The sequence below is a fragment of the Schistocerca cancellata genome, chromosome 8, assembly GCF_023864275.1.
Source record: "Schistocerca cancellata isolate TAMUIC-IGC-003103 chromosome 8, iqSchCanc2.1, whole genome shotgun sequence".
Lineage (NCBI taxonomy): Eukaryota > Metazoa > Arthropoda > Insecta > Orthoptera > Acrididae > Schistocerca > Schistocerca cancellata.
Window position 1 is genome coordinate 611,536,070 of NC_064633.1, and position 24,619 is coordinate 611,560,688.

Below are 24,619 nucleotides of genomic sequence, written 5' to 3' on the forward strand. Positions count from 1 at the left end.
GTTGAGCACACCGTCCTCACTCACGAATAAAAGTATCTGCACTGATACCCCTAACACGTGTATATAAATGTTTTTTTCACTCTTTCTTTGAGACTGAATGTTACAATTCTTGAAAATACCTTGACAAAAAGGAGATGAATGGTTGCTATGCTAGGTAAAGGCTACCATACCACTGCTAAATTAATAAATATGTCTTCAAATTTTCGTTCCTTCCGCTGTTCGTTATGCTGTGTTGCGATTCTGCGTTGGAATTCCAAGATCTCTGGTTTTTTCCCGGCTCATTACATACTAGACAGATTCACCAGGTAGCCAAATAACCACACAGTATTTTTTGATAATAAATCGCTTTGCGTCCGGCCGTAGCACCTGTTGGATATGAATGCGCTGAATCGCCGTTCTTGCCATGATATGATAGCAAGGTTTCCTCGAAGCCATCGCCATACTTGATTGGCTGTGCGACGTGTCACTCTGTGTGTTAAGGTGTCTTTTTGTTTACATTTTCCACAGATGGGCGAGTCGATTAGGTGAACAGCGTGTAGCTTCCTAGGCAACTTACTGGATGCCGCGGATACGCGGTGGCTTTGCTGACAAGTAACAGGAGACGCGACCGCCTTCACCTTCCGCCGACGCGTAGCGCGTCAGGGAGTGTAAGGTGACGGCGACGTCTGCACGCGTCACATCCGAAATTGCACCCCTTCCATGTTTTCGGTGTCGCAGTATCAGCCCGAGGCTTAGCAGAGACCTGTAGTAGGGGGGAGTACGCCGCGTCCTGCGATGATAATGGGAACGGAATAAGCCACGAATTTTCACGATGCATTCTTTATTAGGCATTTATACACAGTTGGCGACACGTGAATGACAGGTTACGAGGGTGGCGTCGTGTCGGCGTTCTCGAAGTCCTCCAGAGGGACCGCCCTCTCCTTGTAGATCTGCGCCATCACCGGCACCGAGGCCTTCGCAGTTCTGGGCCGCTCTGGATCATCGTAGTCCACGGAGTACAGGCCGAACTTGATCCTGTGGAGACAGTAATCCATAAACAGCCACTGGAGGAAGCCTGGACAGTTGACAGTCCTCTTAAATAGCAATAACAATTGTCTGGAAGTAAATGAAACCAACAAACACAAAATATCATTGTCGTGACGAAAAAGTTGTAAATTTGTTCACGCTATATCAACCAGGATAAGGTCTGTGACTGTTTTACAAATTTTCGAAGCCACCTTTCTTTCTTTCTTAAGTCTGACACGCCGTGTTTCTGCATCATAGTGCCATCATCAGGTGCACATTGACTAATTATAAATTATTTTCTTTAATTGAATTTGAGATGGAGTGACTTTTTTACTTGACAAAAAATTTTCTATGGTCAAGATCGCATAAATACTTCTTTATTTTAGACAACCAGTTTCGACAGGCTTTGCTGTCATCTTCTGGTCTTTTTACAAAACGTGTTCGTTGTTAGTTGGAACCTCAAGCGAAGTTATCGTATTAGTGGATAGGTTTGTCAGTTAAATTCAAATTCGAGTACTTTAGGTCAAGAGTGACCGTGACCGGTATAAGTATAAGCCGGAGCTACAAATTCCTGTAGCTAATAAATCCACCTAATGGTGGACGTTTTACAGTCCTCCCAAACACGTAGTTTAAAGTATCGTTTCATAAATGTGAATGTTTACAGCAGTTTGTATTAACTGACGCAATTTAATTTATTTTGTATTAAATTTGCAACGAGAACGATGTGTTACTCTTAATTTTTTTTAAACGTTTTTGTTAGTGTTTTAGTGAGGTAATGGTGTCGACGTTTCTACCCAGAAGTTATTGTGAAGTTCAGTACATCATTTTGTACTTTCGTAAGTTTACTTCGTTTCAGTTAAGAGCTACAAAATTACAGAAGGTTGTATTGTAGGTCACAGTAAACTTCTGGGCGGTATCTCAGCCACGTAATGTCACTGGAAGGCCTTTCAACCACAAAAACATGGCACTCATAACAGACGTAAAGACAGAATAATATCTGATGAATAGATACACATGATGATGGCAGCCTGTCAACGAAAGGAGACCATTCAAATTAATATTTGTATTAAAACGTGACAGAACTAGAAAAATTTGTTGTTTGCAAAAAAATAATAAGTCTGCCAGCAATGCGCCTGCTACCTCACAAGAAGAAGAAGAAGTAGTAATACAAGAAGAAGAAGAAGAAGAACGTGCTCTCTTTGAAAGTGTTAGATTTACTCGTTGGATGCCAAAGAGTATCAGTCCTCGCCAACTTCAAATCGTTCAAATGGTTCTGAGCATTACGCGACTTAACGTCTGAGGTCATCAGTCGCCTAGAACTTAGAACTAATTAAACCTAACAAACCTAAGGACATCACACACATCCATGCCAGAGGCAGAATTCGAACCTGCGACAGTAGCGGTCGCTCGGCTCCAGACTGTAGCGCCCAGAACCGCACGGCCACTCCGGCCGGCTCTTCGCCAACTGTTGAGACTGTTAAAGAGTGTTAAAGTTCTCAATACAATTCGCAGCTGCAAGACGAAATTCTTCTTGTTGGTGGTGTCCTACAGCTGTCGCCGCTTCCCACATATGTGTCGCCAAACGTCTCTATCAAGCCATTTTTTCCTCATCCTCTTTTGTTTCTCTTCTCTCCGTCGCCTCTCGGATATCCCTTAGACACCTTTCCCGCGATCTTTCTCTTCTTCTCCTTCAAAAAGATTGCCGTGAAAGTGCTCTTTTTAGCAGTCAGTCTTCTTCCATTCTTTTCACGTACCCTATTTATCCTAGCTGTTCTTCTTCTATTTTATCCGTAATACTGTAATCGGTATTTGTCATTTTTCTTACTTCTGCATTTCTTACGTGGTCAAGTGGGGAAATTCTAGATGCTCTCCTCAAGTAGTCGATTTCCAAAAACTCGAAGTCTCTTTTAATTTCTTTCTGTGACTTCTCAACATTGACGTCTACACCTACATACATACTCCGCAAGCCACTGTACTGTGCACGACAGAGGGTAGCACGTCCCACTACCAGTCATTTCCTTTCAGGTGTTCCACTCGCAAACAGAACGAGGAAAACAAACTGTCTGTAGCCGGCCGGTGTGGCCGTGCGGTTCTAAGCGCGTCAGTCTGGAACCGCGAGACCGCTACGGTCGCAGGTTCGAATCCTGCCTCGGGCATGGATGTGTGTGATGTCCTTAGGTTAGTTAGGTTTAAGTAGTTCTAAGTTCTAGGGGGCTGATGACCTCAGCTGTTAAGTCCCATAGTGCTCAGAGCCATTTTTTTGAACCAAACTGTCTGTATGCATCCGTAGGAGGCCTAATTTCTTTCATCTTATCTGCGTGTTCCTTATCCGAAATGTATGTTGGCAGCAATAGAATCGTTCTGCAGTCGGCCTCATATGTCAGTTCTCTAAATTTCCTGATTAGTGCCTCACGAAAAGACTGTTGTCTTCATGACAGGGATTCCCATTTTAGTTTCCGAAGCATCTCTATAATAACTGGATGGTGATCGAACCTACCGGCAACAAATGTAGCAGCCCATATCTGAGTTGCTTCGAGGTCTTCCGAGCTGTTGCGGATGCCAAACACTGGAGTATTACGCAAATATGTGTCGCACTAGTGTTCTATACGCGGAGTCCTTTACCGCTGAACCACACGTTCCTAAAATTCTCTCTATGAACCGAAGTCGACTGTTCATCTTTCCTGCTGTAGCCTTGCTTTGCAACGTTACACCTTGAAATTTTACCGAAGCGACTGTGTCAAGCAGCAGACAACTAATGCTGTCCTTGACCATTATGAGTTTGTTTTTCCTACTACGTTAGATTTTTTCCTACTCATCTCGTTGACTGACACTTTTCCACATTTAGAGCTGGCTGTCGTTCGTCACAGCAACTAGAAATTTTACGTCCTCCCACAGTCACTCAACGACAGCACCTTCCCGTACACCCCAGCACCATCAGCAAACACACGCAGACTGCTGCTTAACCTTTCCGCCAAAATAAAAGCTGTCCCATCACACTTCCCTGGGGCACTCCTGAGTGTATCCTCGTCTCTGATGAACACTCTCCTTCGAGGATAACGTGCTAGGTTCTGGTACTGAAGATTGTTTAAGAAGTGTTCGAGCCACTCACATACCTGGGAACCTAATCTGTACGCCCGCATCTCCGTTAACAGTCTGTAGTGGGAAACCGTTTCAGATGCTTCTCGGAAACGTGGGAATATGGAATCTGTCTGCTGCCTTTCACCAAAATTTCGCAGTACATCATATGAGAAAAGGGCAAACTGACTTTCACCCGAGGGTTACTTTCTGAAACCATGCTGATTCTTGCACAGAAGCTTCTGCATCTGAAGGAAATTTACTGTACTGGGAACTGACAATATGTTCAAGAATTCAGCGGCAAAGCGCGCAGTTTGTGTATTTTTTTACCGTTTTATTTCACTGTCAGACATTTGCGGATCCCCCCCCCCTTTTTTTTTCATCAGGCTGCTGATTGGTTTGATTCGGCCCGCCACGAATTCAGAGTAGCACTTGCAACCTATGTCCTCTACTATTTGCTGGATGTGTTCGAATCTCTGTCTTTCTCTACAGTTTTTGCCTTCTACAGCTCCCTCTAGTACCATGGAAGACATTCCCCCATGTCTTAACATATGTCCTATCATTCTGTCCCTTCTCCTTATTAGTGTTTCCCACATATTTCTTTCCTCTCCGATTCTGCGCAGAACCTCCTCAATCCTTACCTTAGCAGTACACCTAACTTTCAACTTCTCTTCTGTGTCGGTTTCCCACAGTCTATGTTTCACTACCATATAATTCTGTACTCCAGACGCACATTCTCAGAAATTCCTTCCTCAAATTAAGGCCGTTATTTGATATTAGTAGACTTCTCTTGACCAGAAATGCCTTCTTTGCCACAGCTAGTCTGCTTTTGATGTCCTCTTTGCTCCGTCCATCATTGGTTATTTTACTGCCTAGGTAGCAGAATTCCTTAACTTCATTGACGTCGTGACCATCAATCTTGATGTTAAGTTTCTCACTGTTTTCATTTCTACTACTTCTCATTACCTTCGTCTTTCTTCGATTTACTCTCAATCCATACTGTTTACTCATTAGACTGGTCATTCCGTCCAGCAGATTATGTAATTCTTCTTCACTTTCACTCAGGATACCAATGTCATCAGCAGATCGTGTAATTGATATCCTTTCACCTTGAATTTTAATTCCACTCCTGAACCTTTCTTTTATTTCCATCATTGCTTCCTCGATGCACAGATTGAACAGTAGGGGCGAAAGGCTATATCCTTGTCTTACACCCTTTTTAATACGGGCACTTCATTCTTGGTCTTCCACTCTTATTATTCCCTCTTTGTTGTTGTACATACTGTACACGACCCGTATCTCCCTATAGCTTACTCCTGTTTTTTGTTTGCAGAAGTTCGAACATCTTTCACCATTTTATATTGTCGAACGCATTTTGCTGGTCGACAAATCCTATGAATGTGTCTTGATTTTTTCTTTAGTCTTGCTTCCATTATTAACCACCACGTCAGAATTGCCTCTCTCGTGCCTTTACTTTTCCTAAAGCCAAACTGATCATCTAGCGCATCTTCAATTTTCTTTTCCGTTCTTCTGTATATTATTCTTGTAAGCAACTTGGATATATGAGCTGTTAAGCTGATTGTGCGATAATTCTCGCACTTTTCAGCTCTTGTCGTCTTCGGAATTGTGTGGATCATTCTTTTGCGAGAGTCAGATGGTACGTCTTCAGACTCACGTATTCTACACACAAACGTGAATAGTCGTCTTCTTGCCACTTTCCCAAATGATTTTACTAATTCTGATCGAATGTTATCCACCCCTTCTGCCTTGCTTGACATTAAGTCCGCCATAGCTCTTTTAAATTCTGATTCTAATATTGGATCCATCTTTTCTAAATCTACTCCTATTTCTTCTTCTATCACATCAGAAAAATATTCCGCCTCATAGAGGCTTTCCATGTATTCTTTCCACCTATCCCCTCTCTCCTTTGCATTTAACAGTGGAATTCCTGTTACATTCTTAATATTACCGCCCTTATATGTCGCCGAAGGTTGTTTTGACTCTCCTGTATGCTGAGTCTTTCCTTCCGACAATCATTTCTTTTTCGACGTCTTCACATTTTTCCTGCAGCCAATTCGTCTTAGCTTCGCAGCATTTCCTATTTATTTCATTCCTGAGCGACTTGTATTTCTGTATTTCTGAGTTTCCCGGAACATTTTTGTATTTCCTCTTTTCACCAATCAACTGAAGTATTTCTTATGTTACCCTGTTACCCAGTTACCCAGTTACCCATGGATTATTCGCAGTTATCTTCTTTGTACCTATGTTTTCCTTTCCAACTTCTGTGATGGCCTTTTTTAGAGATGTCCATTCCTCTTCAACTCTGCTGCATCCTAAGCTATTCCTTATTGCTGTATCTATAGCCTCAAAAAACTTCAAGCGTATCTCGTCATTCCTTAGTACTTCTGTGTCCCACTTATTTGCGTATTGATTCTGCCTAACTAATCTCTTAAACTTCAGCCTACTCTTCATCACTACTATATTGTGATCTGAGTGTATATCTGCTCCTTGGTGCACCTTACAATCCAGTATCTAATTTCGGAATCTCCCTCTGACCATGATGTAATCTAACTGAAATCTTCCCGTATCACCCGGCCTTTTCCAATTATACCTCCTCCTCTAGTGATTCTTGAACAGGGTATTTGCTATTACTAGCTGAAACTTGTTACAGGACTCAGTTAGTCTTTCTCCTCTCTCATTCCTTTTCTTCTATTCCTTCCTCTACAACTGCATTCTAGCCCTCCATGACTATTAGATTTTCATGCCCCTTTATATACTGTATTAAGCTTTTAGTATCCTCATGCACTTTCTCCATCTCTCCATCTTCAGCTTGCGGCGTCGGAATGTATACCTGAACTTTCGTTGTCGGTGTTGGCTTGCTGTCGATTCTGATAAGAACGAATCTGTCACTGAATGGTTCACAGAAACACACTCTCTGCCATACCGTCCCATTCATAACGAATCCTACTCCTGTTATCCCATTTTCTGTTGCTGTTGATATTACCCTATACTAACCTGTCCAGAAATCCTTGTCTTCTTTCCACTTTACGTCACTGACCCCTACTATATCTAGGTTGAGCCTTTGCATTTCCCTTTTAAGATTTTCTACTTTCCCTACCACGTTCAAGCTTCTGACATTCCACGCCCCGACTCGTAGAACGTTATCCTTCTGTTGATTATTCAATCTTATGGTAACTCCCCCTTGGCAGTCCCTTCCTGGAGATCCAAATGGGGGACTATTCAGGAATCTTTTGTCAATGGAGAGATCATCATGATACTTCTTAAGTTACAGGCCACATGTCGTGTGGATACACGTTACGTGTCTTCAATGCAGTGGTTTCCATTGCCTTCTGCATCTTCATGCCACCTTTAGGGGCAGTTTCCCACCCCTAGGACAAGAGAGTGGCCTGAACCTCTGGCCGGCCGGGGTGGCCGAGCGGTTCTAGGCGCTACAGTCAGGAACCGCGCGACCGCTACGGTCGCAGGTCCGAATGCTGCCTCGGGCATGGGTGTGTGTGATGTCCTTAGGTTAGTTAGGTTTAATTAGTTCTGAGTTATAGGGTACTGATGACCTCAGAAGTTGTCCCATAGTGCTCAGAGCCATTTGAACCATAACCTCTGTCCGCTCCTCCGCTCTCTTTGACAAGGCCGTTGGCTGATTGAGGGGTGACTTCTTATGCCGGATGTCTTCGGCCAGCAATGCTGACTATTCATCAAAATATAAGCAGCGACGGGACTCGAAAGAAGGACCGAAAACGTTTAATGGTGTATCAAAGACGCTGCCCCTAGACCACGGGTACCAGATGTTGAACATGTATCGATCACTATATAATCGAAAATTTAAACAATTTTTGCATGAAGTTGATGTAGAATAGGGAGACATATTCCATCATTCCGAATTTCGTTGGTTGAGTGGAGGAAAATGTTTAATTCGTTTCTTTCCCCTTAGAAATGAAAGTTCCAGGTTTAAGAATAGAGAAGTATAATCGGATACTACGGAATTTGAAAATAAACTGAAGGATTCACTTTCTTAATCGGAACAGTATTTTTGACAGGTTCTATAAATGTGATTCTTCAATTTCTCCAGGCGTAGTTTACGACGAAATAAATCTCGGGTGAACGGCCTGGTATGAGTGTGCATAGGACACCATATTTCGGCAATCGGCCACGTTGTCATCATCAGGTGCGCTGATGTACTGACCGGCGGTGGGCCGGCGCCAGGTAATATGTGTCCTATGCACACTCATACCCGGCTGTTCACCCGAGATTTATTTCGTCAGGTTCTACAAATGATTTAAATAATTAGAATTTTCGTTCGCAAGGAAAGAAACGCACTATTTGTGATATGTTAATGGATATTAATGGATTGCGTTGAAAACTTACGTTGTTTGAATTACAGCTAAGCGAGGAAAATTTATATTATTTCCGGAGTTGCTGAGACTCTGTGAATTGAAGCAAGAATACAGGGAACCACAATTTTCAAGATTTACTTCTATATTTGTTGAAGTCTTCAATGACTCTAAGAGCCGTTTTAAAGATTTTAAATGTATAGAGCCGGATATCAATTTCTTCGACAATAAAATTAAAACTACCCTTGAAAGTTCTAAAAGTAATCTTCAAGGAGGAGTTTGCAGGTTACTGAATGCTGTCCAGAACAAAACTAAATGCCAAAATTTTGTAATTATGCCACAAGATCGGTAATCAAAAATCAGAAACTTTGCTCTTAAAATAAATACATTTTGTGATCAACATACATTTGTGATGGCACATTTTATTCAATGAACTATATGAAACGTGCTTTACGCAATGTAGTGTCCAGTGATTCGTCGTAACATCAGCTTCGTTTCGTTACAATGGAAATTGCAATGGAATCACAGAACTTTTCAAGACCATGCTAAAGATACCTAACCTAAACATTTAAATATCTCATTAATGTAAGTATAAGAGTTTGAGATACACAGCTTAATAAAAATCAGTATTTTAGTCGTGTATGTCTTGAGTTTGAGGGGGAATCACTCACTGGAGGGGAATGGCCCGCGATCCTCGCTTTGCCGGGCCCCATGTAAACTGTGACGTCAGTTTCTCATTTTACAACGCCGACAGACTGGATGTACTCACGTGTATCCATTCATCCACTCCAGATTGTCCAGCAGGCTCCAGGCAGTGTAGCCAATCACTGGGACGCCGTCATCGTTGATGGATCTTAGGAGGGCGGAGAGGTATCCCTGTAAGCATCGACAAATTTGCTCGTTTCCACTCTGACTGAAGCAAACATGCATCTTAGAGTCTCAACGCTAAGGCACGTTATAACAGAAGAAATGTCAGCACAGTGAAAACATGCTTTATCATCCATGAACTTATCCAGCTGGTTACAGGGTGATTGAGGAGCAGTGGCATGGAAGGAACACTCAGTTTAACTTAGCTCCCAGAAATGTCTAGTCGTTTCCCAATATTGTTTCTACCGGGTCAACATTTACCCTTTCTAGAGCATTTAAATAGCCTTCATCCAATACTGCTTTCTATGAATCAGTATGAACTGAGTCGCAGAAGTACTTGTTGCCCATGGATTACGGCTTTTTCACGTTCCGTCACACGTGTAACGTGAAAATAATGACTGCTTATATACGTCTGTGAGTGTACCATCATGTCCTGTATTTCCTTCACAATCTGTGAGGGAGTGTAACCTGCTGGGCTGAACATTATACACTCCTGGAAATTGAAATAAGAACACCGTGAATTCATTGTCCCAGGAAGGGGAAACTTTATTGACGCATTCCTGGGGTCAGATACATCACATGATCACACTGACAGAACCACAGGCACATAGACACAGGCAACGGAGCATGCACAATGTCGGCACTAGTACAGTGTATATCCACATTTCGCAGCAATGCAGGCTGCTATTCTCCCATGGAGACGATCGTAGAGATGCTGGATGTAGTCCTGTGGAACGGCTTGCCATGCCATTTCCACCTGGCGCCTCAGTTGGACCAGCGTTCGTGCTGGACGTGCAGACCGCGTGAGACGACGCTTCATCCAGTCCCAAACATGCTCAATGGGGGACAGATCCGGAGATCTTGCTGGTCAGGGTAGTTGACTTACACCTTCTAGAGCACGTTGGGTGGCACGGGATACATGCGGACGTGCATTGTCCTGTTGGAACAGCAAGTTCCCTTGCCGGTCTAGGAATGGTAGAACGATGGGTTCGATGACGGTTTGGATGTACCGTGCACTATTCAGTGTCCCCTCGACGATCACCAGTGGTGTACGGCCAGTGTAGGAGATCGCTCCCCACACCATGATGCCGGGTGTTGGCCCTGTGTGCCTCGGTCGTATGCAGTCCTGATTGTGGCGCTCACCTGCACGGCGCCAAACACGCATACGACCATCATTGGCACCAAGGCAGAAGCGACTCTCATCGCTGAAGACGACACGTCTCCATTCGTCCCTCCATTCACGCCTGTCGCGACACCACTGGAGGCGGGCTGCACGATGTTGGGGCGTGAGCGGAAGACGGCCTAACAGTGTGCGGGACCGTAGCCCAGCTTCATGGAGACGGTTGCGAATGGTCCTCGCCGATATCCCAGGAGCAACAGTGTCCCTAATTTGCTGGGAAGTGGCGGTGCGGTCCCCTACGGCAATGCGTAGGATCCTACGGTCTTGGCGTGCATCCGTGCGTCGCTGCGGTCCGGTCCCAAGTCGACGGGCACGTGCACCTTCCGCCGACCACTGGCGACAACATCGGTGTACTGTGGAGACCTCACGCCCCACGTGTTGAGCAATTCGGCGGTACGTCCACCCGGCCTCCCGCATGCCCACTATACGCCCTCGCTCAAAGTCCGTCAACTGCACATACGGTTCCCGTCCACGCTGTCGCGGCATGCTACCAGTGTTAAAGACTGCGATGGAGCTCCGTATGCCACGGCAAACTGGCTGACACTGACGGCGGCGGTGCACAAATGCTGCGCAGCTAGCGTCATTCGACGGCCAACACCGCGGTTCCTGGTGTGTCCGCTGTGCCGTGCGTGTGATCATTGCCTGTACAGCCCTCTCGCAGTGTCCGGAGCAAGTATGGTGGGTCTGACACACCGGTGTCAATGTGTTCTTTTTTCCATTTCCAGGAGTGTATTTACGGTTCTGTAAAACGTTTTTTGTGAGACATCAGGACATTTAATCTGGTGTTTGTCATTTCTGATTTTTCGCTGTTGCAACTGAACTCTTCCGTAAGAGTCATATGTGCACGTAAGTTTTACACATATTGAGAAAGGTCGCTCCAGAATTCGATACACCGAGCGAGGTGGCGCAGTGGCTAGCACGCTGGACTCGCATTCGGGAGGACGACAGTTCAATCCCGCATTAGGCCATCCTGATGTAGGTTTTCTGTGATTTCCCTTAATCGTTCTAACAAATGCCGGGATGGTTCCTTTGAAAGGGCACGGCCGACTTCCTTCCACGTCCTTCCCTAAACCGGTGAGACCGATGACCTCGCTGTCTGGTCTTCTTCCCCCAAAAACCCAATCCAATCCAGAATTCGATACTGTGATAGAATGGATTTGTTACATATGAAGAACGGCAAAAGAGGAAAAAGATTCCAATAACGCACCTACGTGAAATACACGTTTAGCGATACATACAGGGAAAATGAAAACTGCAAGACTTGTATATTTTGGTTAACCGATAAAGAGACACACACAACAGCAGACCTCTGGTCAGAATGACCACATCACAGTCTTAGAGCTGGTAAGAATTTCTTTCTCAGAATGTTCTTGTAGTAGTGAGTTGTTGGCTGGCCTTTCTCTTGAACGCTTCTGTTTGAGTGTAATATGGAATACCGTAAAAGTGGCGAACATTATGTCTGATGTATTACTTTGTGACAACAGAGTACTCCAACTGAAGAAATAGCTGAGTAGGGGAACAGGAAATCAATTAGGTGAGCCTGGGTAAGTTAAAAGAACCAGGGCTGTGGGCGTAAAGAACCCAACAGATGACGATTGGGTAGCTTCGGAAGGTGAAGCAGCAAAAGCAGCAGATGATTACAAAAGGAAAAAGATAAGAGCCGGAACAAATGGTTGTTTAATACACAAGATATTGAATTCAAATGAGAAAATAAAGAAAAGTAAAAAAAAAAAAATGAAGCAGTCAAGAGAGAATCCAGAAGTCTTAAAAATGAGGCTAAATGAAAGTGAAAAATGACAAAGCAGGAATGGTTCGAGATGAAATGCAATTGAATCTGGCGGTACTGAGGAAATCGAATCAGGAAACAAGACACTAAATGAAGTAAGGTAGTGTTGCTGTTGGCGCAGCAAAATAGATGGACAAGGCAAAGAGGTTGTGAAATGTAAACTGACAAAAGCCGGAAAAGCATTTCTCAAAAAGAGAAATTTGGTAATACTGAATATAAATCAAAATGTTGGGAAACCTTATAGCAAAGTATTTGATAGGTGTGAAACTCTGTATGGAATTAAAATCTACACAATGATTACTTTAGACAAAGAGAGAAGTGGTGCTGCAGAATTACATGAGTATATCACATAACTAGTCTTAATGAAGAAACATGTAACTGGGAAGACAACGTTTTTACGAAACTAAACTAGAAGTCATCGGTTGATTAAGACCCACGTTATAGAAATATGATGGAATGGTTCGTTTCGTAATGGACGATTACAGGGTGGGTGTTGGCAGTGTGTGTGTGTGGGGGGGGGGGAGGAGGACGTTATAGATGCAGACAAAAGCTTGACTGCAGCAAGGAAGCTCAAATGGAGATAAGTTGCAATAGTCACGCAGAGATGAAGGGGCTTGCACTGGATAGACAAGCACGGAGGACAGCATCAAACTCGTCTTCGGACTGAAAACGATACAACAACGTCAAAGATGACCATTTGTTACAGATTTACGAAACCGCTTCTATGTTCGAGACGAAAGTCACGGGATAGCGATATGCGCAAATACAAATGGTGGTAGTATTGCGTACACGAGGTATAAAAAGGCAGAGCATTGGCAGAGCTGTCGTTTGCGCTCATGTGATTCATATGAAAAGGTTTCCGACGTGAGTATGGCCACACGACGGGAATTAACACGCTTTGAACACGGAGTCGTAGTTGGGGCAAGGGCATATGGGACATTTCGGAAATCGTTAGGGAATTCAGTTTTCCAAGACCAGCAGAGTCAAAAGTGTGCCCCGAATACTAAATTTCATGCATCACCTCTCACCACAGACAATGCAGTGGCCGACGGCCGTCAGTTTACGCACAAATTAATATCGGACGTACGATGAACGCACCTGTTAGGATAGGGCGCCAAAATCTGGCGTTAATGGGCTACGGGAGCAGACGACCGCTGTGAATGCCTATCCTAAAAGCACGACATCGCCTGCAGAATCTCCTCTGGGTTCGTGACCATATCGGTTGGACCCTAGACGACAGGAAAACCGTGGTCTGCTCAGAGGAGTACGGCCTTGTCGCAGTGGTAACACCGGTTCCCGTCAGATCGCCGAAGTTAAGCGCTGTCGGGCTGGGCTAGCACTTGGATGGGTGACCATCAGGTCTGGCGAGTCAGTCCTTGTGAGGCAAACTGAGGAGCTACTTGACTGAGAAGTAGCGGCTCTGGTCTCGTAAACTGACATACGGCGGGGTGCTGACCACATGCAACTCCGTATTTGCATGTAGTGACCGCTGTGGCTGGGGATGACACGGCGGCCGGTTGGTACCCTGTGCCTTCACGGAGTTTTCGGGTGAAGTTTAGTTTAGTTTTGATCGGATGAGTCCCGATTTCAGTTGGTAAGAGCTGATGATAGGGTTCGAGTATGGCGCAGCCCCACGAAGCCATGATGTCAACAAGACACTATGCAAGCTGGTGGTGGCTGCATGATGGTATCGACTGAGTTTACGTGGAACAGGAGGGGCCACTGACGGGCAGTGGTTATGTTCGGCTACTTGGAGACCGTTTGCAGCCGTTCTAGCACTTCATGTTGCGAAGCTACGATGGAATTTTTCTGGATAACAATGCGGCACGTCACTGGCACAAAATTCTTTACAATTGGTTTGAAGTAAGTTTTGAACAATTCGAGCGAATGATTTGGTCACTCAGAGGACCCAACACAGATTCCATCAAACATTTACGGGAAGTAGTCGAGAGGTCAGTTCGTGCCCAAAATCCTGCATCTTCGCAATTGTTGTTGTTGTAACCTTCAGTCCAGAGACTGGTTTGATGCAGCTCTCCATGCTGCTCTATGCTGTGCAAGCTTTTTCATCTCCAGGTACCTAATGTAGCATACATCCTTCTCAATTTGCTTAGTGTATTCATCTCTTGGTCTCCCTCTACGATTTTTGCCCTCCACGCTGCCCTCCGGTGCTAAATTGGTGACCCCTTGATGCCTCAGAACGTGTCCTAACAACCGGTCTCTTTTTCTAGTCAAGTTCTCACACAAATTCCTCTTCTCCCCAATTCTATTCAGTACCTCCTCATTAGTTACGTGATCTACCCATTTAATCTTCAGCATTCTTCTGTAGCACCACATTTCGAAAGCTTCTATTCTCTTCTTGTCTAAACTATTTATCGTCGATGATTCACTTCCATACATTGCTACACTCAATACAAATACGTTCTGAAAAAACTTACTAACGCTTAAATCTATACTCGATGTTAACAGATTCCTCTTCTTCAGAAACGCTGTCCTTGACATTGTCAGTTTACATTTTACACCCTTTCAACTTGGACTATCATCAGTTATTTTGTTCCCCAAGTAGCAAAACTCATCTACTACTTAAAGTGTCTCACTTCTTAAACTAATTCCCTCAACATCACCTGATTTAATTTCACTACCTTCCATTATCCTCGTTTTGCTTTTGTTGATGTTCATCTTATATCCTCCTGTCAAGACACTGTCCATTCCGTTCAACTGCTCTTCCAGGTACTTTGCTGTCTCTGACAAATTACAATGTTATCGGCAAACCTCAAAGTTTTTATGTCTTCTCCACGGATTTTAATTCCTGCTCCAAATTTTTCCTTTGTTTCCTTTACTGCTTGCTCAATATACAGCTTGAATAACATTGGGGGTAGACTACTTGTCTCACTCCCTTCCCAGCCACTGCTTCCCTTTCATGCCCCTCGACTATTCTGCCATCTGGCATCTCTACAAAAATAGCCTTTCGCTTCCTGTATTTGATGCCTGCCACCTTAATAATTTGAAAGAGAGTATTCCAGTCAGCATTGTCAAAAGCTTTCTATAAGTCTACAGATGCTAGAAACGTAGGTTTGCCTTTTCTTAATCTATCTTCTAAGATTAGTCGTAGGGTCAGTATTGCCTCGCGTGTTCCAACACTTCTACAAAATCCAAACTGATCTTCCCCAAGGTCGGGTTCTACCAGTTTTTCCATTCTTCTGTAAAGAATTCGTGTTAGTATTTTGTAACCGTGAATTATGAAACTGATAGTTCGGTAATTTTCACATCTGTCAGCACCTGCATTCTTCTTAAAGTCTGAGGGTATTTCACCTGTCTGATACGTCTTGCTCACCAAATGGAAGACTTTTGTCATGGCTGGCTCTCCCACGGCTATCAGTAGTTCTAATGGAATGTTGTCTACTCCCGGGGCCTTGTTTCGACTTAGGTCTTTCAGTGCTCTGTCAAATTCGTCATTCAGTGTCTTCGCAATTGTGGATGGCTATGCTGGATGCGTGGCTCAACATTTCTGCAGGGGACCTCCAACGAATTATCGAGTCCATGCGACGTCGAGTAGCTGCACTACGCCGGCCAAAAGTATCGCCGACGTGATATTAGGAAGTAAACCCAGGACTTTTGTCATCTCGGAGCAATTTCCATTTCTGAGTCGGAAACGCTCCTCTACAGGAATCAGTGCGGATTCGTATGGATGCTTCATTTTGTGCAAAAAGCTGTGCTGTAATGTAACGAACAAATAGTGAAGGCAAACAGCCCTGACACCGAGATTCTGTCGAATTGAAAAAAAGTCGTGCCGACCGTAAAACGTAGCACTGCAGTACTAAATGAAACCTCGTGCAGTAACGAGCACTTCCGAGAAGAACCGAACAAAGCCGAGACGGGCGGAGCCTCTCCGCTGCCCGCGCGCGACTCTCACATTCCACTAGCGTGCAGCTTAGCGTCCCGTCGCCGACCCTGGTCTAACAACACCAGTTTATACCAGCAACTACTGCAAGGGCAGCAGTGCACTGAAAAGAAGGATCAAGCTGTATCCAGATGTTTTACAGTCCGTGCTACACAGAAGAAAGGAAATGGCAGCTTACCCTGTAGTAGTGGATGCGTGCCGTGTCGTTCAGAACGCCGGGCGGGTCGGACCATCCGTTCTCGGTGATGAAGAACGGATACCCGGGGTATGATTTGTGCAGCCAGTTGAGCAGCTTACGCAGACCCCACGGTATGTCCTGCAACGAGTTAGAAGCAGTGGAGTTTACATTAGTAACAGCAGTCTCTAGAGGGCGTCTGTTACTAGGTTCGGATACACCATCACGCAATTGCTGAAGTGGTGGCCTTCGAGGGTGGAAGTGTGGTGAAACATTGAAAAAACAAACTCTAAAGTATGCTTAGAAACAAATACATGATGAGACATTGCCCATTTTAGTTGAGTCGAGAGCAGTCATTACTCAGTGATCTTCCTGTTGATGTTCGTCCTTCATTTCATATTGGCTGTATTTGCCTCTGCACTTTGACGTCTGACTTTGACTCTGTTGTCAGACATATCACCTACAACTGCCCAACATCAGCCATTCCGCACATGCCGTTCCGGGGTTACGATGAAATCAGAACAAATTTTTGATTTCATGGAGTGCAAACGATGAAAATAATATGAAATTTAAAACTTCCTGCCAAATTAAAAATGTTTGTCCAATAATATTTTTTACAGACTGACGATTGTTAATATATTTAGTGCCCATTTCATAGGGTTCAAGCTGATCTGGTTTTTGATTCTTACTTACAATTTGTTTTTGCGTAACCAAAATAGTATTCATTTGTGTACTATTTAAAGGTCTGAAGTCCTGGAGCTGGTTTAACTTTATCACCATTATACCGAACTACTGCGACGGTGATCCATCCATTACCACACATCGCAGAAGCAACGTTGGTAGAAGTGAAATTAATTACACATACACACAACAAGAACGGCCCTGCAATATAAATTGAGCTGTAGTAATCTCCAAAGCGTAGATAGCCTTGTAAACAGTCATGCGCGAATGTCTCCCAAATCTCCTGTAATGGGGCTACTCTTCGAACTACACACGCACGCTGCGAGCTATGTGACACGTTGCATAATTCTGCTGGTAGATTCAATCGTGCCGAGGAAAAATCGACTGGTTATGGGGTGGACATAGCCCCAAAGGATAAATGCATACCTGTGTTGGTCCATTGCGCCTTCCATAATGACGAGATGGCCCAACCAGACCATCATGTTGCCTCCTTCTGCTTGTAACCTTGGGAGGTGGCATGCCTTTACGATGCACACAGGATTTACCACCTCATATTTATATCTTACTCTGCGTAATTCGATTCGAGGAAGTATAGCCAAGTATGGTCATTACAAGGCTAGTATTGAGAACTCAGAAGATACGAATATTTTCCTCTCTAATCGCATGTGATGAAAAGTTGCTATTCCTTCACACGCGGGCTTCCCACACCCCGTCTCTCGTCACCCGGGTGGTCCAGTGAGAGGCATGTTTTGCTGATCTAGAAGGGGTTATGCCGACGGGTGTGAGGGAGCCGAGTGGATGCTTCCAGACGCTGACATTGTCATAAGAGCTGGGGCGACACGCCCACAGGGGCTTGAAGGAGTGGCCAAGGGTTAGAGATTCCGTTACTTCGCAGAAACTTAGTGAAAACTCTTTCTGACGGGCTACGAACTAGGCGTGGGAATGACTTGTGCTCCCAGGCAGTCTTGGCGGGCAAATTCCCGCGTTTTCTGTAAAATCATAACTGTGATTGGCTTGCCCAGGGGATAGCTCCGTGACGTAGCAAAATCGGCGAAGAAATTGGCGCCAAGTGTCTCCATTGGTGGAATACTAGTGCTCCAGCTATAGAGTTGAATTGTCCACAGTTTTTCGAGTTGTTGATTGGCACGTTTAACCACGGCCACTGTGGTGGGGGCGGTAAAGTTACGTCTTCGGCTTGTACGGGTGCTCTTGGTGGAGTCGGCTCTCGCCTTTCGGTCGGAGTAGGCTACAAGACTGATCTCTCGCTGCTCTGGACAGCCTGCCTTCCGTTGCCTGTCTAATATACTTTCATTTAATTGTAACTGTTTGACGAAGTTGCTGAAGTTTCGACTTCAACGTAACTTTCCGAGTACAGTTGGCAATTGAGCGTTCTGCTCACAAGCAGCCTATGTTGTCCGTCTTAGGCATTTTCGGCTAAAGTTGACTGTATCGGAGCTACTGTGTGACTTCGCTTGTTAAAATCAATCACTGTACTGTCAGTGATTGTGTGGCGAGCCTTCTTCGTCTCCCTCAGAGGCGCATTTGTATTGATAGGAAGTATTTAGTCTGGAACAACCAGACCAGGATAATTTGTTTCGCGCTATACTCGCGACATTATCATCACCACGACTGGACGTCGAAGCAACCAGCCATCGCCTCCGGTACGCCAGATCGTGTCCTCGCAGTTAAGAAGACAGCTCGGTAATGTATGTCCGCAGCACCGGCAGACTAGGGAATTTTGCTATGTGATAATCAGAGTTCAGCAGAGCGCGCCTGTTCCCGTCTTTTCTAACGTGGTTCTGTCTTGGGTGTTCACAGTCTGAGTTCTCACTAATGTAGCAGCAATTAATGTTGGGTTGGCTGGGTGTTTCTCTTAAAATTTGAGTTGCAAGGAATTGGCTCCACATACCACTTGGTCATAAATGTCACAAGCTAGTCTATGGACAACTTCACTTTCACAGCATTTATTTGAGCAACCAATTTGACGTATTGTAAATGTTTCATGTGTTTTGTTTATCTAAAAAATGGCTCTGAGCACTATGGGACTCAACTGCTGTGGTCATAAGTCCCCTAGAACTTAGAACTACTTAAACCTAACGAACCTAAGGACATCACACACATCCATGCCCGAGGCAGGATTCGAACCTGCGACCGTAGCGGTCGTGCGGTTCCAGACTGCAGCGCCTTTAACCGCTCGGCCACTTGGGCCGGCTTTTTGTTTATCTTTTTGAGTTTAGTTATAATAAATGAAACTTATTTTGGACAGAACGATCATTCTGTAGATAGATAGAGCAACCCTTTGATTTCTCACTGCGCTAATGAAACTTTCCTTTATCAAATTTATTTCTGTCAAATTAAATTATTGCAGGTGTCAAACTCTTTTCTACTCCACTTGCAGGGTCGATTGCAGTCAGTTCGCGTTTCTTCTTAATCCATGTGCAACAGCAAAAGTCGGAGTTAGAGAAGGGAGGGGGTGGGGAGGGGGCTTAGAGCAACATTTCCATATGAAGATTCTAGAAGAATATAGTGTTAAATACACTGCTAGCCCCGGCACCTCGCACCCTCTCGACTGTTGTTGCATCGTGTTTAGTTTCACACGTCTCACGCTGTACACGCCAGCAGCCATCTGCCTGATGGAGCATAGAACGTGATTCATCACAAAGGCTCCGTGTCGCGATTCTGTGGACATATATTTGTGGTATTGGGATGGAAACCAGCCTTCGTTGTCGACGCACAGCAGTCAGCATGGTCGCATGAGCCAGGTGCCCGCTGCGGAGGCCCGTAACCAGCGATGTTCGCTGAACGGTCGTTGTCATCTGGGCGGCCAGTTGCTCAATAGTCGCACGTATGTTCTCCCGTACACGTCTCTGCAACCATCGTTCATCCTCGTCATCTGGGGATATCGCCATTTTACCATTCACGGTATACTTCAACCACTGAAGCACGCGAACAGTTTACAAACATAGCTGTTTCGGAAGTGTCTCAACCCACTGGCCACAAGCCAATGATCATGTCCTTTTCGACGTCGGATAAATCGCTCCCTTTCCTCGTTACGACGGCTGCACTGTTTTCCGAGTCCAACCAACACGCTTTATATACCCTCCACTGCTAGTGCTGCCAACTGCCGTATATGAGTGCTTATTGAACGATGACGCCGAACATAGGTGGTGGTCACATTAATTTGACTGGACGCTGTATCTCCTCTAAGAATATAGGACATCTTTTTTTTTAAATACCTCATATCAAGCAAACTTACCGATATCCAGAAGCTGGTGGGGTATCCCTCGAACATGGAAGTGACGACACCAGAGTCGTAAGTCTTGGAGGGTTCGGAGCCGCTGCTGCCGGACGTCACCAGCGAGGAAGAGTAGTGGTTAATCCCGAAAAAGTCGGCAGTGCCTGTTGAAACGACGTCGGCGTCAGAGAGATCAAAATCAGTCGGCATGTCAAAACTGGCAGCAGAACCGGCTGGTCTCCTGTCTCTCAAGTAAGTACTGAAATTATCTCTCTCCTAAACTCCAGAAGGCTATTGGGATGCTGAATTTCGTAGGATATCTGACGATGTTTCTCACAGAAAGGTCATTTATTCTGAACAAGTGGGCGAGTGGCAAGCGTGGCGGATTTTCGTTGAAAAATTGTAGAGTGAAACACTATAGAGACAGGTTATAATACTTTCTCGCTGTAGGAATTCATGCAGTCCTCCGTAGCACAAATCAGTGGAGATTCTTCATTGAGACCTCGACAAAGGTGATTCTCGGTGTTCAGCGGTAGCCCAGACGGCTCCCTCCAGGAAGTGCGAGTCGGGAGGAAATGGGAACGCGACCAAATCATGGTGACAGCATATAAGGACATCTTTCTCTTTATTTTTCTTGGACATATGCATTGTATAAACTATATTCTCACAACTGTGTAGTAACAAATTACATGGAACCATTTTAACAATTGTTAAGCATTCAATTCGCTATAACCTCAGAGAAATCTTTATATATTATGTTCATTATATTATTTAAAAAAAGTATTAACAACTGTATACCAATAAGACTGTAACAATGAGAAGTCTTTGCTATTTGATTCAGAAGCATACGACACACCTTACATTTCAAGACGGTGGGTTACTCTGTACTGTTAATGAAATAAATAAATAATAAATAAATCCACACAATACACCAAAAAGCAAGTAACTGGTGTTACTGTTGATATCACATCCCTGTCCCATTACATTCTAGACTATTTAGCAAACTGAGGAGTGAGTAATCTACAGCTACCTGTATACTCTGTAAGTCAAGTTGCGTGCTTTGTGGTGGAGGGTACTTTATATACCTTTCTCACTCCCCCCGTTTCCTAATTCAGTCGCGAATAGTTAGAGGGAAGAATGAGTGTAGGCGCTTCCGTCTGGAACCACGCGACCGCTACGGTCGCAGGTTCGAATCCTGCCTCGGTCATGGATGTGTGTGTTGTGCTTAGGTTAGTTAGGTTTAAGTAGTTATAAGTCTAGGGGACTGATGACCTCAGATGTTAAGTCCCATAGTGCTCAGAGCCATTTGAACCATTTTTGAAGAATGAGTGCCGGGACTCGTGAGTGTTCGAATGTCTCTAATTTTATCTTCATGGTCTTTTCGCGAGACGTGCGTACGAGGAATAAATATATTGGCTGACTCTTCCAGAAAAGCAACATTAACAGTAAACTACAGCATTATGCAGAACGCCTCTCTCGCAGCATCTGAGCATCTATGTGACGCTTACGCGCTTATTAAATGAATCTTTAACGAAATCTATATCTGCATCTACATGGATACTCTGGAAATCACATTCAAAGCAAAGGGCTTGAAACACTAAGTTAGGGAACGCCAGAAATCCCTTCTGTTTTACTCGATGACTTTCCGTCAGTTACTATGAACTATGACCACTCCGTCAGGAAATTACGAATCCAGTCATGTAACTGACACGATATTCCATAAGCACGCAATTTCACTACAAGCCGCTTGTGTGGTACAGTGTCAAAAGCCTTCCGGAAATCCGGAAATACGGAATCAATTTGAAATGCCTAGTCAATAGCCTGAACACTTCAGGTGAATAAAGTGCTAGTTGCGTTTCAAAAGAACGATGTTTTCCAAACCCGTGCTGACTGTGTGTCACTAGACTGTTTTCTTAGAGGTAATTCGTAATGTTCGAACTCAATGTATGTTCCAAAATCGTGCTGCATATCGAAGTTAATGGTATGGGCCTGTAATTTAGTGGATTACTCCTAACACCTTTCTTGAATATTAGGGGTATGGATCTTTCGTCGAGCGAACGGTTGTAAATGATTGTTAATATGGAGCTATTGCAGCAGCATACTTTGAAAGGAACCTAACTGGTATACGGTCTGGACCAGAATATTTGCCTTTATTGATTTAAGTTGATTCACTACTCCGAGGATATTTACTTCTGCGTTACTCGTGTTGGCAACTGTTCTTGATTCGAGTTCTGGAATATTTACGTCGTCTTCTTTTGTGAAGGTATTTCGGAAGGCCGTGCTTAGTAATTCTGCTTTGGCAGCACTGTCTTCGACAGTATCTCTATTGCTACTTTTTTTATTTACCTTATTTCCTCCATAAATTCTATGTGGTATGGATCCTGTACTGACTACCAGTATTCGTTGGTCGAACGACGATTTTGTAATCTACCTCCTCTGTTGATGAACTACATGTCCTGATGATTCTTTCAATGAATCTCGGTCTAGCATCTGCGTTTCTTTCGGTCAGTTTTACGTGACCGTTCCTCTTCAAATCGCTCTTGGCGTGCTCAGAGTCCGTGGAAGTGAAGCAGGCAGTTAAGTCGTGTAGTCGGTGTACTGGAGCGTACAATGAAAACAATCAGTCGTGTGTGTCAGAATTGTGATCTGCAGATCTGTGGAGTGGCTTTGCGATAGTTTACACAACTGTAAGCCGCATCAACGAAAGTTTGGTCGTGGATGCAAGAATTTCCAGACAAACTGTGGTGACGTAACTGCGCTACAAGTGCATGTGCATTAATTATCTTGATTATTAGAGACGTGAATAAATTGTGAAATATTCTTTATCACCATCAATTACGGCTGCTTACTGCTGCAAGGCAAAAACTATTGGTATATTCTCATATTTAATAATGTAAAGGGAGTAACAGTCATATATATGTGCAAATTCCGGGATGGCTGCTTTGAAGGGGCACGGCCGATTTCCTTCCCCACTCTTGACACAATTCGAGGTAGTGCTTCGTCTCTAATGACCTCGATGTTGACCGAACGTTAAACTCAAACTCCTTCCTTCCATTCTTTTTTGAGTTGGTCACTATTTACCAAACGATATAGCGGTATTAATGGCCACAATGGAAAACAAAGGTTTGGCTTTGTCGCTTAGTAACTTTCCGAATTTAAATCAGTTTACTCTAAAATATTCAAATTTATCTCAATTTTAAATACTAATTTCAGATCAATACTTCAAACAAAATGGTTCAAATGGCTCTGAGCACTATGCGACTTAACTTCTGAGGTCATCAGTCGCCTAGAACTTAGAACTAATTAAACCGAACCTAAGGACATCACACACATTCATGCCCGAGGCAGGATTCGAACCTGCGACCGTAGCGGTCGCTAGGCTCCAGACTGTAGCGCCTAGAACCGCACGGCCACACCGGCCGGCGCTTCAAACATGGTTGTTGAAAATCTACATAATAAGCGTCTTGATGGAACTTCTCTCTTTCAAGGAATTTTGCTATGATAGAAGAAAAGTTTCCATTACAGTAATTCTGTTCATTAAAATGGTAATTTACAGGATTTATCCCTCAGCACTGGTGTCCGTTCCGGTTGTATGTAAAGTAAGCAAGCTCCAAACCGTAGTCAACACTGTCGCTGTAGCATAGCAATGATAATGTTACCGATAATAGTGTCACTAAAGAGGAGTTACTAAATGCAGTTTTCCAAAATTCCTTGCCAAAGGAGGCGGAAATTTAGAATTCGAATCAAGAACTGCGGCCAACATATCCTTGGTATAATGAAGCAACTCTAATAATTTAGTACTGGCAATTCCTCCGACCCAGACAGAGCACCAAGACTTGTTTCCGAGCATGCTGATATAATAGCTCCGTAATTAACAATCAAATATAGCTGCTCGCTCGACGAAGGATATATACCTACAGACAGGAAAGTTGCGCAGGTCACGCCAATACTCAAGAGAGTAAATAGGATTAATCCGCTGATTTCCAGACCCATATCACTGATGTCGATTTGCAGTGTCATTCTGGAACATGAACTGTATTCGACAATTGCGAAGTACCTCGAAGGAGACGATCTATTAACACACAGTCAGCACGGTTTCAGGAAATATCGTTCTTGTGCAACACAACTGGCTTTTTATCCTCACAATGTGATGAGAGTCTTCGACAAGGGATCTCAAACTGGTCCCATATTTCTAGACTTAGAAAGTGTTTTTGATACAGTTCCTCACAAGTGGCTTGTAATTAAATCATTTACCATGGTGTATCATCCAAGTTGTGCGACTGGATTCGTGACATCTTGTGAGAAAGATCACAGTTAGTAGTAACTGATGGAAGAACATCCAGTGAAACAGAAGCGATATTTGTAGTG

The 24,619-nt window shown here is 44.1% G+C and overlaps 1 protein-coding gene across 1 annotated transcript in view; it reads right to left on the reverse strand.

The window, feature by feature from the left end:
• Positions 1 to 863: 863 nt before the first annotated feature.
• LOC126095711 (myrosinase 1-like) overlaps positions 864 to 24,619 on the reverse strand; it is an 84,902-nt gene continuing 61,146 nt past the window's right edge. Inside the window, exons 8-11 of the mRNA XM_049910461.1 lie at positions 20,273 to 20,415; positions 16,339 to 16,476; positions 9,199 to 9,305; positions 864 to 1,014 (exon numbers count right to left, since the gene is read on the reverse strand). Coding sequence (XP_049766418.1) covers positions 864 to 1,014; positions 9,199 to 9,305; positions 16,339 to 16,476; positions 20,273 to 20,415 — 539 coding nt within the window. The remainder of the gene's footprint in view (positions 1,015 to 9,198; positions 9,306 to 16,338; positions 16,477 to 20,272; positions 20,416 to 24,619) is intronic.